Here is a 14,706-nt window from a genome sequence, read left to right as displayed (position 1 = left end):
GATCGGGGGGGTCACCTGGTGTTCCTAGTGTGGATTTTGGGTCACTTTAGCTCTAATTTTGGGTAATTTGGGTCCATTTATGAAGGTTCTAGGTCCATCAAGGTAGCTTCTGAAGCCCGGGGAGCTATTTGGGGTTACGGGGTCAGGTTTTGGGGTCCTTTGGGATGTAGTTATGGGGTCAGGGGGGTCACCTGGTGGTTTTGGGGTAATTTTGGGTCACTTTAGCACCAATTTGGGTCACTTTAGCACCAATTTGGGTCCATTTATGAAGGTTCTAGGTCCTTCAAGGTAGGTTTCGAAGCCTGGGGAGCTATTTGGGGTTACGGGGTCAGGTTTTGGGGTCCTTTGGGACGTAGTTATGGGGTCAGGGGGGTCACCTGGTGGTTTTGGGGTAGATTTTGGGTCAATTTAGCACCAATTTGGGTCACTTTAGCTCCAATTTGGGTCCATTTATGAAGGTTCTAGGTCCTTCAAGGTAGGTTCTGAAGCCCGGGGAGCTATTTGGGGTTACGGGATCGGGTTTTGGGGTCCCTTGAGACGTAGTTATGGGGTCGGGGGGTCACCTGGTGGTTTTGGGGTGAATTTTGGGTTACTTTAGGTCTAATTTGGGGCAATTTAGGTCCAGTTATGAAGGTTCTAGGTCCTTCAAGGTAGCTTCTGAAGCCCGGGGAGCTATTTGGGGTTACGGGGTCAGGTTTTGGGGTCCTTTGGGATGTAATTATGGGGTCGGGGGGGTCCCTTGGTGTTCCTAGGGTGGATTTTGGGTCACTTTAGCTCTAATTTGGGGCAATTTGGGTCCAGTTATGAAGGTTCTAGGTCCGTCAAGGTAGCTTCTGAAGCCCGGGGAGGTATTTGGGGTTACGGGGTGGGGTTTTGGGGTCCTTTGGGACGTAGTTATGGGGTCAGGGGGGTCACCTGGTGGTTTTGGGGTAGATTTTGGGTCACTTTAGCACCAATTTGGGTCACTTTAGCTCCAATTTGGGTCCATTTATGAAGGTTCTAGGTCCTTCAAGGTAGGTTCTGAAGCCCGGGGAGCTATTTGGGGTTACGGGATCGGGTTTTGGGGTCCCTTGAGACGTAGTTATGGGGTCGGGGGGGTCACCTGGTGGTTTTGGGGTGAATTTTGGGTTACTTTAGGTCTAATTTGGGGCAATTTGGGTCCAGTTATGAAGGTTCTAGGTCCTTCAAGGTAGCTTCTGAAGCCCGGGGAGCTATTTGGGGTTACGGGGTCAGGTTTTGGGGTCCTTTGGGACGTAGTTATGGGGTCAGGGGGGTCACCTGGTGGTTTTGGGGTAGATTTTGGGTCACTTTCGCTCCAATTTGGGTCACTTTCGCTCCAATTTGGGCACATTTATGAAGGTTCTAGGTCCTTCAAGGTAGCTTCTGAAGCCCGGGGAGCTATTTGGGGTTATGGGGTGGGGTTTTGGGGTACCTTGAGACGTAATTATGGGATCGGGGGGGTCACCTGGTGTTCCTAGTGTGGATTTTGGGTCACTTTAGCTCTAATTTTGGGTAATTTGGGTCCATTTATGAAGGTTCTAGGTCCATCAAGGTAGCTTCTGAAGCCCGGGGAGCTATTTGGGGTTACGGGGTCAGGTTTTGGGGTCCTTTGGGATGTAGTTATGGGGTCAGGGGGGTCACCTGGTGGTTTTGGGGTAATTTTGGGTCACTTTAGCACCAATTTGGGTCGCTTTAGCTCCAATTTGGGTCCATTTATGAAGGTTCTAGGTCCTTCAAGGTAGGTTTCGAAGCCTGGGGAGCTATTTGGGGTTACGGGGTCAGGTTTTGGGGTCCTTTGGGACGTAGTTATGGGGTCAGGGGGGTCACCTGGTGGTTTTGGGGTAGATTTTGGGTCAATTTAGCACCAATTTGGGTCACTTTAGCTCCAATTTGGGTCCATTTATGAAGGTTCTAGGTCCTTCAAGGTAGGTTCTGAAGCCCGGGGAGCTATTTGGGGTTACGGGATCGGGTTTTGGGGTCCCTTGAGACGTAGTTATGGGGTCGGGGGGGTCACCTGGTGGTTTTGGGGTGAATTTTGGGTTACTTTAGGTCTAATTTGGGGCAATTTGGGTCCAGTTATGAAGGTTCTAGGTCCTTCAAGGTAGCTTCTGAAGCCCGGGGAGCTATTTGGGGTTACGGGGTCAGGTTTTGGGGTCCTTTGGGACGTAGTTATGGGGTCAGGGGGGTCACCTGGTGGTTTTGGGGTAGATTTTGGGTCACTTTCGCTCCAATTTGGGTCACTTTCGCTCCAATTTGGGCACATTTATGAAGGTTCTAGGTCCTTCAAGGTAGCTTCTGAAGCCCGGGGAGCTATTTGGGGTTATGGGGTGGGGTTTTGGGGTACCTTGAGACGTAATTATGGGATCGGGGGGGTCACCTGGTGTTCCTAGTGTGGATTTTGGGTCACTTTAGCTCTAATTTTGGGTAATTTGGGTCCATTTATGAAGGTTCTAGGTCCATCAAGGTAGCTTCTGAAGCCCGGGGAGCTATTTGGGGTTACGGGGTCGGGTTTTGGGGTCCTTTGGGATGTAGTTATGGGGTCAGGGGGGTCACCTGGTGGTTTTGGGGTAATTTTGGGTCACTTTAGCACCAATTTGGGTCGCTTTAGCTCCAATTTGGGTCCATTTATGAAGGTTCTAGGTCCTTCAAGGTAGGTTTCGAAGCCTGGGGAGCTATTTGGGGTTACGGGGTCAGGTTTTGGGGTCCTTTGGGACGTAGTTATGGGGTCAGGGGGGTCACCTGGTGGTTTTGGGGTAGATTTTGGGTCAATTTAGCACCAATTTGGGTCACTTTAGCTCCAATTTGGGTCCATTTATGAAGGTTCTAGGTCCTTCAAGGTAGGTTCTGAAGCCCGGGGAGCTATTTGGGGTTACGGGATCGGGTTTTGGGGTCCCTTGAGACGTAGTTATGGGGTCGGGGGGGTCACCTGGTGGTTTTGGGGTGAATTTTGGGTTACTTTAGGTCTAATTTGGGGCAATTTGGGTCCAGTTATGAAGGTTCTAGGTCCTTCAAGGTAGCTTCTGAAGCCCGGGGAGCTATTTGGGGTTACGGGGTACGGGGTCAGGTTTTGGGGTCCTTTGGGACGTAGTTATGGGGTCAGGGGGGTCACCTGGTGGTTTTGGGGTAGATTTTGGGTCACTTTCGCTCCAATTTGGGTCACTTTCGCTCCAATTTGGGCACATTTATGAAGGTTCTAGGTCCTTCAAGGTAGCTTCTGAAGCCCGGGGAGCTATTTGGGGTTATGGGGTGGGGTTTTGGGGTACCTTGAGACGTAATTATGGGATCGGGGGGGTCACCTGGTGTTCCTAGTGTGGATTTTGGGTCACTTTAGCTCTAATTTGGGTAATTTGGGTCCATTTATGAAGGTTCTAGGTCCATCAAGGTAGCTTCTGAAGCCCGGGGAGCTATTTGGGGTTACGGGGTCGGGTTTTGGGGTGGGTCCTTGGATAGTTATGGGTCAGGGGGGTCACCTGGTGGTTTTGGGGTAATTTTGGGTCACTTTAGCACCAATTTGGGTCGCTTTAGCTCCAATTTGGGTCCATTTATGAAGGTTCTAGGTCCTTCAAGGTAGGTTTCGAAGCCTGGGGAGCTATTTGGGGTTACGGGGTCAGGTTGTGGGGTCCTTTGGGACGTAGTTATGGGGTCAGGGGGGTCACCTGGTGGTTTTGGGGTAGATTTTGGGTCACTTTAGCACCAATTTGGGTCACTTTAGCTCCAATTTGGGTCCATTTATGAAGGTTCTAGGTCCTTCAAGGTAGGTTCTGAAGCCCGGGGAGCTATTTGGGGTTACGGGATCGGGTTTTGGGGTCCCTTGAGACGTAGTTATGGGGTCGGGGGGGTCACCTGGTGGTTTTGGGGTGAATTTTGGGTTACTTTAGGTCTAATTTGGGGCAATTTGGGTCCAGTTATGAAGGTTCTAGGTCCTTCAAGGTAGCTTCTGAAGCCCGGGGAGCTATTTGGGGTTACGGGGTCAGGTTTTGGGGTCCTTTGGGACGTAGTTATGGGGTCAGGGGGGTCACCTGGTGGTTTTGGGGTAGATTTTGGGTCACTTTCGCTCCAATTTGGGTCACTTTCGCTCCAATTTGGGCACATTTATGAAGGTTCTAGGTCCTTCAAGGTAGCTTCTGAAGCCCGGGGAGCTATTTGGGGTTATGGGGTGGGGTTTTGGGGTACCTTGAGACGTAATTATGGGATCGGGGGGGTCACCTGGTGTTCCTAGTGTGGATTTTGGGTCACTTTAGCTCTAATTTTGGGTAATTTGGGTCCATTTATGAAGGTTCTAGGTCCATCAAGGTAGCTTCTGAAGCCCGGGGAGCTATTTGGGGTTACGGGGTCAGGTTTTGGGGTCCTTTGGGATGTAGTTATGGGGTCAGGGGGGTCACCTGGTGGTTTTGGGGTAATTTTGGGTCACTTTAGCACCAATTTGGGTCGCTTTAGCTCCAATTTGGGTCCATTTATGAAGGTTCTAGGTCCTTCAAGGTAGGTTTCGAAGCCTGGGGAGCTATTTGGGGTTACGGGGTCAGGTTTTGGGGTCCTTTGGGACGTAGTTATGGGGTCAGGGGGGTCACCTGGTGGTTTTGGGGTAGATTTTGGGTCAATTTAGCACCAATTTGGGTCACTTTAGCTCCAATTTGGGTCCATTTATGAAGGTTCTAGGTCCTTCAAGGTAGGTTCTGAAGCCCGGGGAGCTATTTGGGGTTACGGGATCGGGTTTTGGGGTCCCTTGAGACGTAGTTATGGGGTCGGGGGGGTCACCTGGTGGTTTTGGGGTGAATTTTGGGTTACTTTAGGTCTAATTTGGGGCAATTTGGGTCCAGTTATGAAGGTTCTAGGTCCTTCAAGGTAGCTTCTGAAGCCCGGGGAGCTATTTGGGGTTACGGGGTCAGGTTTTGGGGTCCTTTGGGACGTAGTTATGGGGTCAGGGGGGTCACCTGGTGGTTTTGGGGTAGATTTTGGGTCACTTTCGCTCCAATTTGGGTCACTTTCGCTCCAATTTGGGCACATTTATGAAGGTTCTAGGTCCTTCAAGGTAGCTTCTGAAGCCCGGGGAGCTATTTGGGGTTATGGGGTGGGGTTTTGGGGTACCTTGAGACGTAATTATGGGATCGGGGGGGGTCACCTGGTGTTCCTAGTGTGGATTTTGGGTCACTTTAGCTCTAATTTTGGGTAATTTGGGTCCATTTATGAAGGTTCTAGGTCCATCAAGGTAGCTTCTGAAGCCCGGGGAGCTATTTGGGGTTACGGGGTCGGGTTTTGGGGTCCTTTGGATGTAGTTATGGGGTCAGGGGGGTCACCTTGGTTTTTGGGGTAATTTTGGGTCACTTTAGCACCAATTTGGGTCGCTTTAGCTCCAATTTGGGTCCATTTATGAAGGTTCTAGGTCCTTCAAGGTAGGTTTCGAAGCCTGGGGAGCTATTTGGGGTTACGGGGTCAGGTTTTGGGGTCCTTTGGGACGTAGTTATGGGGTCAGGGGGGTCACCTGGTGGTTTTGGGGTAGATTTTGGGTCAATTTAGCACCAATTTGGGTCACTTTAGCTCCAATTTGGGTCCATTTATGAAGGTTCTAGGTCCTTCAAGGTAGGTTCTGAAGCCCGGGGAGCTATTTGGGGTTACGGGATCGGGTTTTGGGGTCCCTTGAGACGTAGTTATGGGGTCGGGGGGGTCACCTGGTGGTTTTGGGGTGAATTTTGGGTTACTTTAGGTCTAATTTGGGGCAATTTGGGTCCAGTTATGAAGGTTCTAGGTCCTTCAAGGTAGCTTCTGAAGCCCGGGGAGCTATTTGGGTTACGGGGTCAGGTTTTGGGGTCCTTTGGGACGTAGTTATGGGGTCAGGGGGGTCACCTGGTGGTTTTGGGGTAGATTTTGGGTCACTTTCGCTCCAATTTGGGTCACTTTCGCTCCAATTTGGGCACATTTATGAAGGTTCTAGGTCCTTCAAGGTAGCTTCTGAAGCCCGGGGAGCTATTTGGGGTTATGGGGTGGGGTTTTGGGGTACCTTGAGACGTAATTATGGATCGGGGGGGTCACCTGGTGTTCCTAGTGTGGATTTTGGGTCACTTTAGCTCTAATTTTGGGTAATTTGGGTACATTTATGAAGGTTCTAGGTCCATCAAGGTAGCTTCTGAAGCCCGGGGAGCTATTTGGGGTTACGGGGTCGGGTTTTGGGGTCCTTTGGGATGTAGTTATGGGGTCAGGGGGGTCACCTGGTGGTTTTGGGGTAATTTTGGGTCACTTTAGCACCAATTTGGGTCGCTTTAGCTCCAATTTGGGTCCATTTATGAAGGTTCTAGGTCCTTCAAGGTAGGTTTCGAAGCCTGGGGAGCTATTTGGGGTTACGGGTCAGGTTTTGGGGTCCTTTGGGACGTAGTTATGGGGTCAGGGGGGTCACCTGGTGGTTTTGGGGTAGATTTTGGGTCAATTTAGCACCAATTTGGGTCACTTTAGCTCCAATTTGGGTCCATTTATGAAGGTTCTAGGTCCTTCAAGGTAGGTTCTGAAGCCCGGGGAGCTATTTGGGGTTACGGGATCGGGTTTTGGGGTCCCTTGAGACGTAGTTATGGGGTCGGGGGGGTCACCTGGTGGTTTTGGGGTGAATTTTGGGTTACTTTAGGTCTAATTTGGGGCAATTTGGGTCCAGTTATGAAGGTTCTAGGTCCTTCAAGGTAGCTTCTGAAGCCCGGGGAGCTATTTGGGGTTACGGGGTCAGGTTTTGGGGTCCTTTGGGACGTAGTTATGGGGTCAGGGGGGTCACCTGGTGGTTTTGGGGTAGATTTTGGGTCACTTTCGCTCCAATTTGGGTCACTTTCGCTCCAATTTGGGCACATTTATGAAGGTTCTAGGTCCTTCAAGGTAGCTTCTGAAGCCCGGGGAGCTATTTGGGGTTATGGGGTGGGGTTTTGGGGTACCTTGAGACGTAATTATGGGATCGGGGGGGTCACCTGGTGTTCCTAGTGTGGATTTTGGGTCACTTTAGCTCTAATTTTGGGTAATTTGGGTCCATTTATGAAGGTTCTAGGTCCATCAAGGTAGCTTCTGAAGCCCGGGGAGCTATTTGGGGTTACGGGGTCAGGTTTTGGGGTCCTTTGGGATGTAGTTATGGGGTCAGGGGGGTCACCTGGTGGTTTTGGGGTAATTTTGGGTCACTTTAGCACCAATTTGGGTCACTTTAGCTCCAATTTGGGTCCATTTATGAAGGTTCTAGGTCCTTCAAGGTAGGTTTCGAAGCCTGGGGAGCTATTTGGGGTTACGGGGTGGGGTTTTGGGGTCCTTTGGGACGTAGTTATGGGGTCAGGGGGGTCACCTGGTGGTTTTGGGGTAGATTTTGGGTCAATTTAGCACCAATTTGGGTCACTTTAGCTCCAATTTGGGTCCAGTTATGAAGGTTCTAGGTCCTTCAAGGTAGGTTCTGAAGCCCGGGGAGCTATTTGGGGTTACGGGATCGGGTTTTGGGGTCCCTTGAGACGTAGTTATGGGGTCGGGGGGGTCACCTGGTGGTTTTGGGGTGAATTTTGGGTTACTTTAGGTCTAATTTGGGGCAATTTGGGTCCAGTTATGAAGGTTCTAGGTCCTTCAAGGTAGCTTCTGAAGCCCGGGGAGCTATTTGGGGTTACGGGGTCAGGTTTTGGGGTCCTTTGGGACGTAGTTATGGGGTCAGGGGGGTCACCTGGTGGTTTTGGGGTAGATTTTGGGTCACTTTCGCTCCAATTTGGGTCACTTTCGCTCCAATTTGGGCACATTTATGAAGGTTCTAGGTCCTTCAAGGTAGCTTCTGAAGCCCGGGGAGCTATTTGGGGTTATGGGGTGGGGTTTTGGGGTACCTTGAGACGTAATTATGGGATCGGGGGGGTCACCTGGTGTTCCTAGTGTGGATTTTGGGTCACTTTAGCTCTAATTTTGGGTAATTTGGGTCCATTTATGAAGGTTCTAGGTCCATCAAGGTAGCTTCTGAAGCCCGGGGAGCTATTTGGGGTTACGGGGTCAGGTTTTGGGGTCCTTTGGGATGTAGTTATGGGGTCAGGGGGGTCACCTGGTGGTTTTGGGGTAATTTTGGGTCACTTTAGCACCAATTTGGGTCACTTTAGCTCCAATTTGGGTCCATTTATGAAGGTTCTAGGTCCTTCAAGGTAGGTTTCGAAGCCTGGGGAGCTATTTGGGGTTACGGGGTCAGGTTTTGGGGTCCTTTGGGACGTAGTTATGGGGTCAGGGGGGTCACCTGGTGGTTTTGGGGTAGATTTTGGGTCAATTTAGCACCAATTTGGGTCACTTTAGCTCCAATTTGGGTCCATTTATGAAGGTTCTAGGTCCTTCAAGGTAGGTTCTGAAGCCCGGGGAGCTATTTGGGGTTACGGGATCGGGTTTTGGGGTCCCTTGAGACGTAGTTATGGGGTCGGGGGGTCACCTGGTGGTTTTGGGGTGAATTTTGGGTTACTTTAGGTCTAATTTGGGGCAATTTAGGTCCAGTTATGAAGGTTCTAGGTCCTTCAAGGTAGCTTCTGAAGCCCGGGGAGCTATTTGGGGTTACGGGGTCAGGTTTTGGGGTCCTTTGGGATGTAATTATGGGGTCGGGGGGGTCCCTTGGTGTTCCTAGGGTGGATTTTGGGTCACTTTAGCTCTAATTTGGGGCAATTTGGGTCCAGTTATGAAGGTTCTAGGTCCGTCAAGGTAGCTTCTGAAGCCCGGGGAGGTATTTGGGGTTACGGGGTGGGGTTTTGGGGTCCTTTGGGACGTAGTTATGGGGTCAGGGGGGTCACCTGGTGGTTTTGGGGTAGATTTTGGGTCACTTTAGCACCAATTTGGGTCACTTTAGCTCCAATTTGGGTCCATTTATGAAGGTTCTAGGTCCTTCAAGGTAGGTTCTGAAGCCCGGGGAGCTATTTGGGGTTACGGGATCGGGTTTTGGGGTCCCTTGAGACGTAGTTATGGGGTCGGGGGGGTCACCTGGTGGTTTTGGGGTGAATTTTGGGTTACTTTAGGTCTAATTTGGGGCAATTTGGGTCCAGTTATGAAGGTTCTAGGTCCTTCAAGGTAGCTTCTGAAGCCCGGGGAGCTATTTGGGGTTACGGGGTCAGGTTTTGGGGTCCTTTGGGACGTAGTTATGGGGTCAGGGGGGTCACCTGGTGGTTTTGGGGTAGATTTTGGGTCACTTTCGCTCCAATTTGGGTCACTTTCGCTCCAATTTGGGCACATTTATGAAGGTTCTAGGTCCTTCAAGGTAGCTTCTGAAGCCCGGGGAGCTATTTGGGGTTATGGGGTGGGGTTTTGGGGTACCTTGAGACGTAATTATGGGATCGGGGGGGTCACCTGGTGTTCCTAGTGTGGATTTTGGGTCACTTTAGCTCTAATTTTGGGTAATTTGGGTCCATTTATGAAGGTTCTAGGTCCATCAAGGTAGCTTCTGAAGCCCGGGGAGCTATTTGGGGTTACGGGGTCAGGTTTTGGGGTCCTTTGGGATGTAGTTATGGGGTCAGGGGGGTCACCTGGTGGTTTTGGGGTAATTTTGGGTCACTTTAGCACCAATTTGGGTCGCTTTAGCTCCAATTTGGGTCCATTTATGAAGGTTCTAGGTCCTTCAAGGTAGGTTTCGAAGCCTGGGGAGCTATTTGGGGTTACGGGGTCAGGTTTTGGGGTCCTTTGGGACGTAGTTATGGGGTCAGGGGGGTCACCTGGTGGTTTTGGGGTAGATTTTGGGTCAATTTAGCACCAATTTGGGTCACTTTAGCTCCAATTTGGGTCCATTTATGAAGGTTCTAGGTCCTTCAAGGTAGGTTCTGAAGCCCGGGGAGCTATTTGGGGTTACGGGATCGGGTTTTGGGGTCCCTTGAGACGTAGTTATGGGGTCGGGGGGGTCACCTGGTGGTTTTGGGGTGAATTTTGGGTTACTTTAGGTCTAATTTGGGGCAATTTGGGTCCAGTTATGAAGGTTCTAGGTCCTTCAAGGTAGCTTCTGAAGCCCGGGGAGCTATTTGGGGTTACGGGGTCAGGTTTTGGGGTCCTTTGGGACGTAGTTATGGGGTCAGGGGGGTCACCTGGTGGTTTTGGGGTAGATTTTGGGTCACTTTCGCTCCAATTTGGGTCACTTTCGCTCCAATTTGGGCACATTTATGAAGGTTCTAGGTCCTTCAAGGTAGCTTCTGAAGCCCGGGGAGCTATTTGGGGTTATGGGGTGGGGTTTTGGGGTACCTTGAGACGTAATTATGGGATCGGGGGGGTCACCTGGTGTTCCTAGTGTGGATTTTGGGTCACTTTAGCTCTAATTTTGGGTAATTTGGGTCCATTTATGAAGGTTCTAGGTCCATCAAGGTAGCTTCTGAAGCCCGGGGAGCTATTTGGGGTTACGGGGTCGGGTTTTGGGGTCCTTTGGGATGTAGTTATGGGGTCAGGGGGGTCACCTGGTGGTTTTGGGGTAATTTTGGGTCACTTTAGCACCAATTTGGGTCGCTTTAGCTCCAATTTGGGTCCATTTATGAAGGTTCTAGGTCCTTCAAGGTAGGTTTCGAAGCCTGGGGAGCTATTTGGGGTTACGGGGTCAGGTTTTGGGGTCCTTTGGGACGTAGTTATGGGGTCAGGGGGGTCACCTGGTGGTTTTGGGGTAGATTTTGGGTCAATTTAGCACCAATTTGGGTCACTTTAGCTCCAATTTGGGTCCATTTATGAAGGTTCTAGGTCCTTCAAGGTAGGTTCTGAAGCCCGGGGAGCTATTTGGGGTTACGGGATCGGGTTTTGGGGTCCCTTGAGACGTAGTTATGGGGTCGGGGGGGTCACCTGGTGGTTTTGGGGTGAATTTTGGGTTACTTTAGGTCTAATTTGGGGCAATTTGGGTCCAGTTATGAAGGTTCTAGGTCCTTCAAGGTAGCTTCTGAAGCCCGGGGAGCTATTTGGGGTTACGGGGTCAGGTTTTGGGGTCCTTTGGGACGTAGTTATGGGGTCAGGGGGGTCACCTGGTGGTTTTGGGGTAGATTTTGGGTCACTTTCGCTCCAATTTGGGTCACTTTCGCTCCAATTTGGGCACATTTATGAAGGTTCTAGGTCCTTCAAGGTAGCTTCTGAAGCCCGGGGAGCTATTTGGGGTTATGGGGTGGGGTTTTGGGGTACCTTGAGACGTAATTATGGGATCGGGGGGGTCACCTGGTGTTCCTAGTGTGGATTTTGGGTCACTTTAGCTCTAATTTTGGGTAATTTGGGTCCATTTATGAAGGTTCTAGGTCCATCAAGGTAGCTTCTGAAGCCCGGGGAGCTATTTGGGGTTACGGGGTCAGGTTTTGGGGTCCTTTGGGATGTAGTTATGGGGTCAGGGGGGTCACCTGGTGGTTTTGGGGTAATTTTGGGTCACTTTAGCACCAATTTGGGTCACTTTAGCTCCAATTTGGGTCCATTTATGAAGGTTCTAGGTCCTTCAAGGTAGGTTTCGAAGCCTGGGGAGCTATTTGGGGTTCCGGGGTCAGGTTTTGGGGTCCTTTGGGACGTAGTTATGGGGTCAGGGGGGTCACCTGGTGGTTTTGGGGTAGATTTTGGGTCAATTTAGCACCAATTTGGGTCACTTTAGCTCCAATTTGGGTCCATTTATGAAGGTTCTAGGTCCTTCAAGGTAGGTTCTGAAGCCCGGGGAGCTATTTGGGGTTACGGGATCGGGTTTTGGGGTCCCTTGAGACGTAGTTATGGGGTCGGGGGGTCACCTGGTGGTTTTGGGGTGAATTTTGGGTTACTTTAGGTCTAATTTGGGGCAATTTAGGTCCAGTTATGAAGGTTCTAGGTCCTTCAAGGTAGCTTCTGAAGCCCGGGGAGCTATTTGGGGTTACGGGGTCAGGTTTTGGGGTCCTTTGGGATGTAATTATGGGGTCGGGGGGGTCCCTTGGTGTTCCTAGGGTGGATTTTGGGTCACTTTAGCTCTAATTTGGGGCAATTTGGGTCCAGTTATGAAGGTTCTAGGTCCGTCAAGGTAGCTTCTGAAGCCCGGGGAGCTATTTGGGGTTACGGGGTGGGGTTTTGGGGTCCTTTGGGACGTAGTTATGGGGTCAGGGGGGTCACCTGGTGGTTTTGGGGTAGATTTTGGGTCACTTTAGCACCAATTTGGGTCACTTTAGCTCCAATTTGGGTCCAGTTATGAAGGTTCTAGGTCCTTCAAGGTAGGTTCTGAAGCCCGGGGAGCTATTTGGGGTTACGGGATCGGGTTTTGGGGTCCCTTGAGACGTAGTTATGGGGTCGGGGGGGTCACCTGGTGGTTTTGGGGTGAATTTTGGGTTACTTTAGGTCTAATTTGGGGCAATTTGGGTCCAGTTATGAAGGTTCTAGGTCCTTCAAGGTAGCTTCTGAAGCCCGGGGAGCTATTTGGGGTTACGGGGTCAGGTTTTGGGGTCCTTTGGGACGTAGTTATGGGGTCAGGGGGGTCACCTGGTGGTTTTGGGGTAGATTTTGGGTCACTTTCGCTCCAATTTGGGTCACTTTCGCTCCAATTTGGGCACATTTATGAAGGTTCTAGGTCCTTCAAGGTAGCTTCTGAAGCCCGGGGAGCTATTTGGGGTTATGGGGTGGGGTTTTGGGGTACCTTGAGACGTAATTATGGGATCGGGGGGGTCACCTGGTGTTCCTAGTGTGGATTTTGGGTCACTTTAGCTCTAATTTTGGGTAATTTGGGTCCATTTATGAAGGTTCTAGGTCCATCAAGGTAGCTTCTGAAGCCCGGGGAGCTATTTGGGGTTACGGGGTCAGGTTTTGGGGTCCTTTGGGATGTAGTTATGGGGTCAGGGGGGTCACCTGGTGGTTCTGGGGTAATTTTGGGTCACTTTAGCACCAATTTGGGTCACTTTAGCTCCAATTTGGGTCCATTTATGAAGGTTCTAGGTCCTTCAAGGTAGGTTTCGAAGCCTGGGGAGCTATTTGGGGTTACGGGGTCAGGTTTTGGGGTCCTTTGGGACGTAGTTATGGGGTCAGGGGGGTCACCTGGTGGTTTTGGGGTAGATTTTGGGTCAATTTAGCACCAATTTGGGTCACTTTAGCTCCAATTTGGGTCCATTTATGAAGGTTCTAGGTCCTTCAAGGTAGGTTCTGAAGCCCGGGGAGCTATTTGGGGTTACGGGATCGGGTTTTGGGGTCCCTTGAGACGTAGTTATGGGGTCGGGGGGTCACCTGGTGGTTTTGGGGTGAATTTTGGGTTACTTTAGGTCTAATTTGGGGCAATTTAGGTCCAGTTATGAAGGTTCTAGGTCCTTCAAGGTAGCTTCTGAAGCCCGGGGAGCTATTTGGGGTTACGGGGTCAGGTTTTGGGGTCCTTTGGGATGTAATTATGGGGTCGGGGGGGTCCCTTGGTGTTCCTAGGGTGGATTTTGGGTCACTTTAGCTCTAATTTGGGGCAATTTGGGTCCAGTTATGAAGGTTCTAGGTCCGTCAAGGTAGCTTCTGAAGCCCGGGGAGGTATTTGGGGTTACGGGGTCAGGTTTTGGGGTCCTTTGGGATGTAGTTATGGGGTCAGGGGGGTCACCTGGTGGTTTTGGGGTAGATTTCGGGTCACTTTAGCTCCAATTTGGGTCACTTTAGCTCCAATTTGGGTCCAGTTATGAAGGTTCTAGGTACTCCAAGGTAGCTTCTGAAGCCCGGGGAGCTATTTGGGGTTATGGGGTCGGGTTTTGGGGTCCTTTGGGATGTAATTATGGGGTCGGGGGGGTCCCTTGGTGTTCCTAGGGTGGATTTTGGGTCACTTTAGCTCTAATTTGGGGCAATTTGGGTCCAGTTATGAAGGTTCTAGGTCCTTCAAGGTAGCTTCTGAAGCCCGGGGAGCTATTTGGGGTTACAGGGTCAGGTTTTGGGGTCCTTTGGGACGTAGTTATGGGGTCAGGGGGGTCACCTGGTGGTTTTGGGGTAGATTTTGGGTCACTTTAGCTCCAATTTGGGTCCAGTTATGAAGGTTCTAGGTCCGTCAAGGTAGCTTCTGAAGCCCAGGGAGCTATTTGGGGTTACGGGGTGGGGTTTTGGGGTCCCCTACAAGATAGTTATGGGGTCAGGGGGGTCCCTTCCTTGTCCCAGGGTGGATTTCGGGTCACTTTAGCTCCAATTTGGGTCCATTTATGAAGGTTCTAGGTCCTTCAAGGTGGGTTTTGAAGCCCGGGGAGCTATTTGGGGTCCCGGGGTGGGGTTTTGGGGTCCCGGGGTGGGGTTTTGGGGTCGGGGGGGTGGTTTTGGGGTCAGGGGGGGTCTCACCGATGCCGTAGGTGACGCTGAGGGGCTCGTGGCGGGCCAGCAGCCCGACGCCGCTGTAGCCCGGGCGCCCCTCGGGGCTGGCCCAGAACTGGTGGGGGAGCCCCGGGAGCGCCCGCACCTCGGGGGGCACCTCGGGGGCCGCGCACTTGGTCTCCTGCAGGCACAGCACGTCCGGGGCCTCCTCCTGCACCCACTGACGCGCCCCCAAAAAAAACCCCCAAAAAAAACCCCACAAATACGCCCCGGGAAATTAAAAACGCAGGAATATGCCCCGAAAATACGGAAATCCACGCCCAGTCCCCAGAAATCGCCCCCGGCCCCAGAAATGCCCCCCAAATCCCATAAATCACCCCAAATCCCAGAAATCCCCCAAATCCCAGAAATCACCCCCAATCCCAGAAATGCCCCAAATCCCAGAAATCCCCCGAAAACCCAAATCCCCAAAACCCTACAAATCCCCCCTAAATCCCTCAAATCCCATAAATCCACCCCAAATCCCAGAAATCCCCCAAATCC

General features: G+C 51.2%; 1 protein-coding gene across 1 annotated transcript in view; it reads right to left on the bottom strand.

Annotated features, from left to right (window-relative positions):
* The window catches only part of TTC5 (tetratricopeptide repeat domain 5), a gene marked incomplete at its 5' end in the record, with an annotated part of 31,387 nt that overhangs the window by 12,111 nt on the left and 4,570 nt on the right, over positions 1 to 14,706 (bottom strand). The window contains 1 exon segment of the mRNA XM_080571583.1: positions 14,191 to 14,383. Coding sequence (XP_080427709.1) covers positions 14,191 to 14,383 — 193 coding nt within the window.

Source organism: Anser brachyrhynchus, assembly GCF_964034855.1.
Source record: "Anser brachyrhynchus genome assembly, chromosome: 34".
NCBI lineage: Eukaryota > Metazoa > Chordata > Aves > Anseriformes > Anatidae > Anser > Anser brachyrhynchus.
The sequence above is the reverse complement of the archived record's forward strand: the minus strand, read 5'-3'. Positions and strand labels throughout refer to the sequence as shown.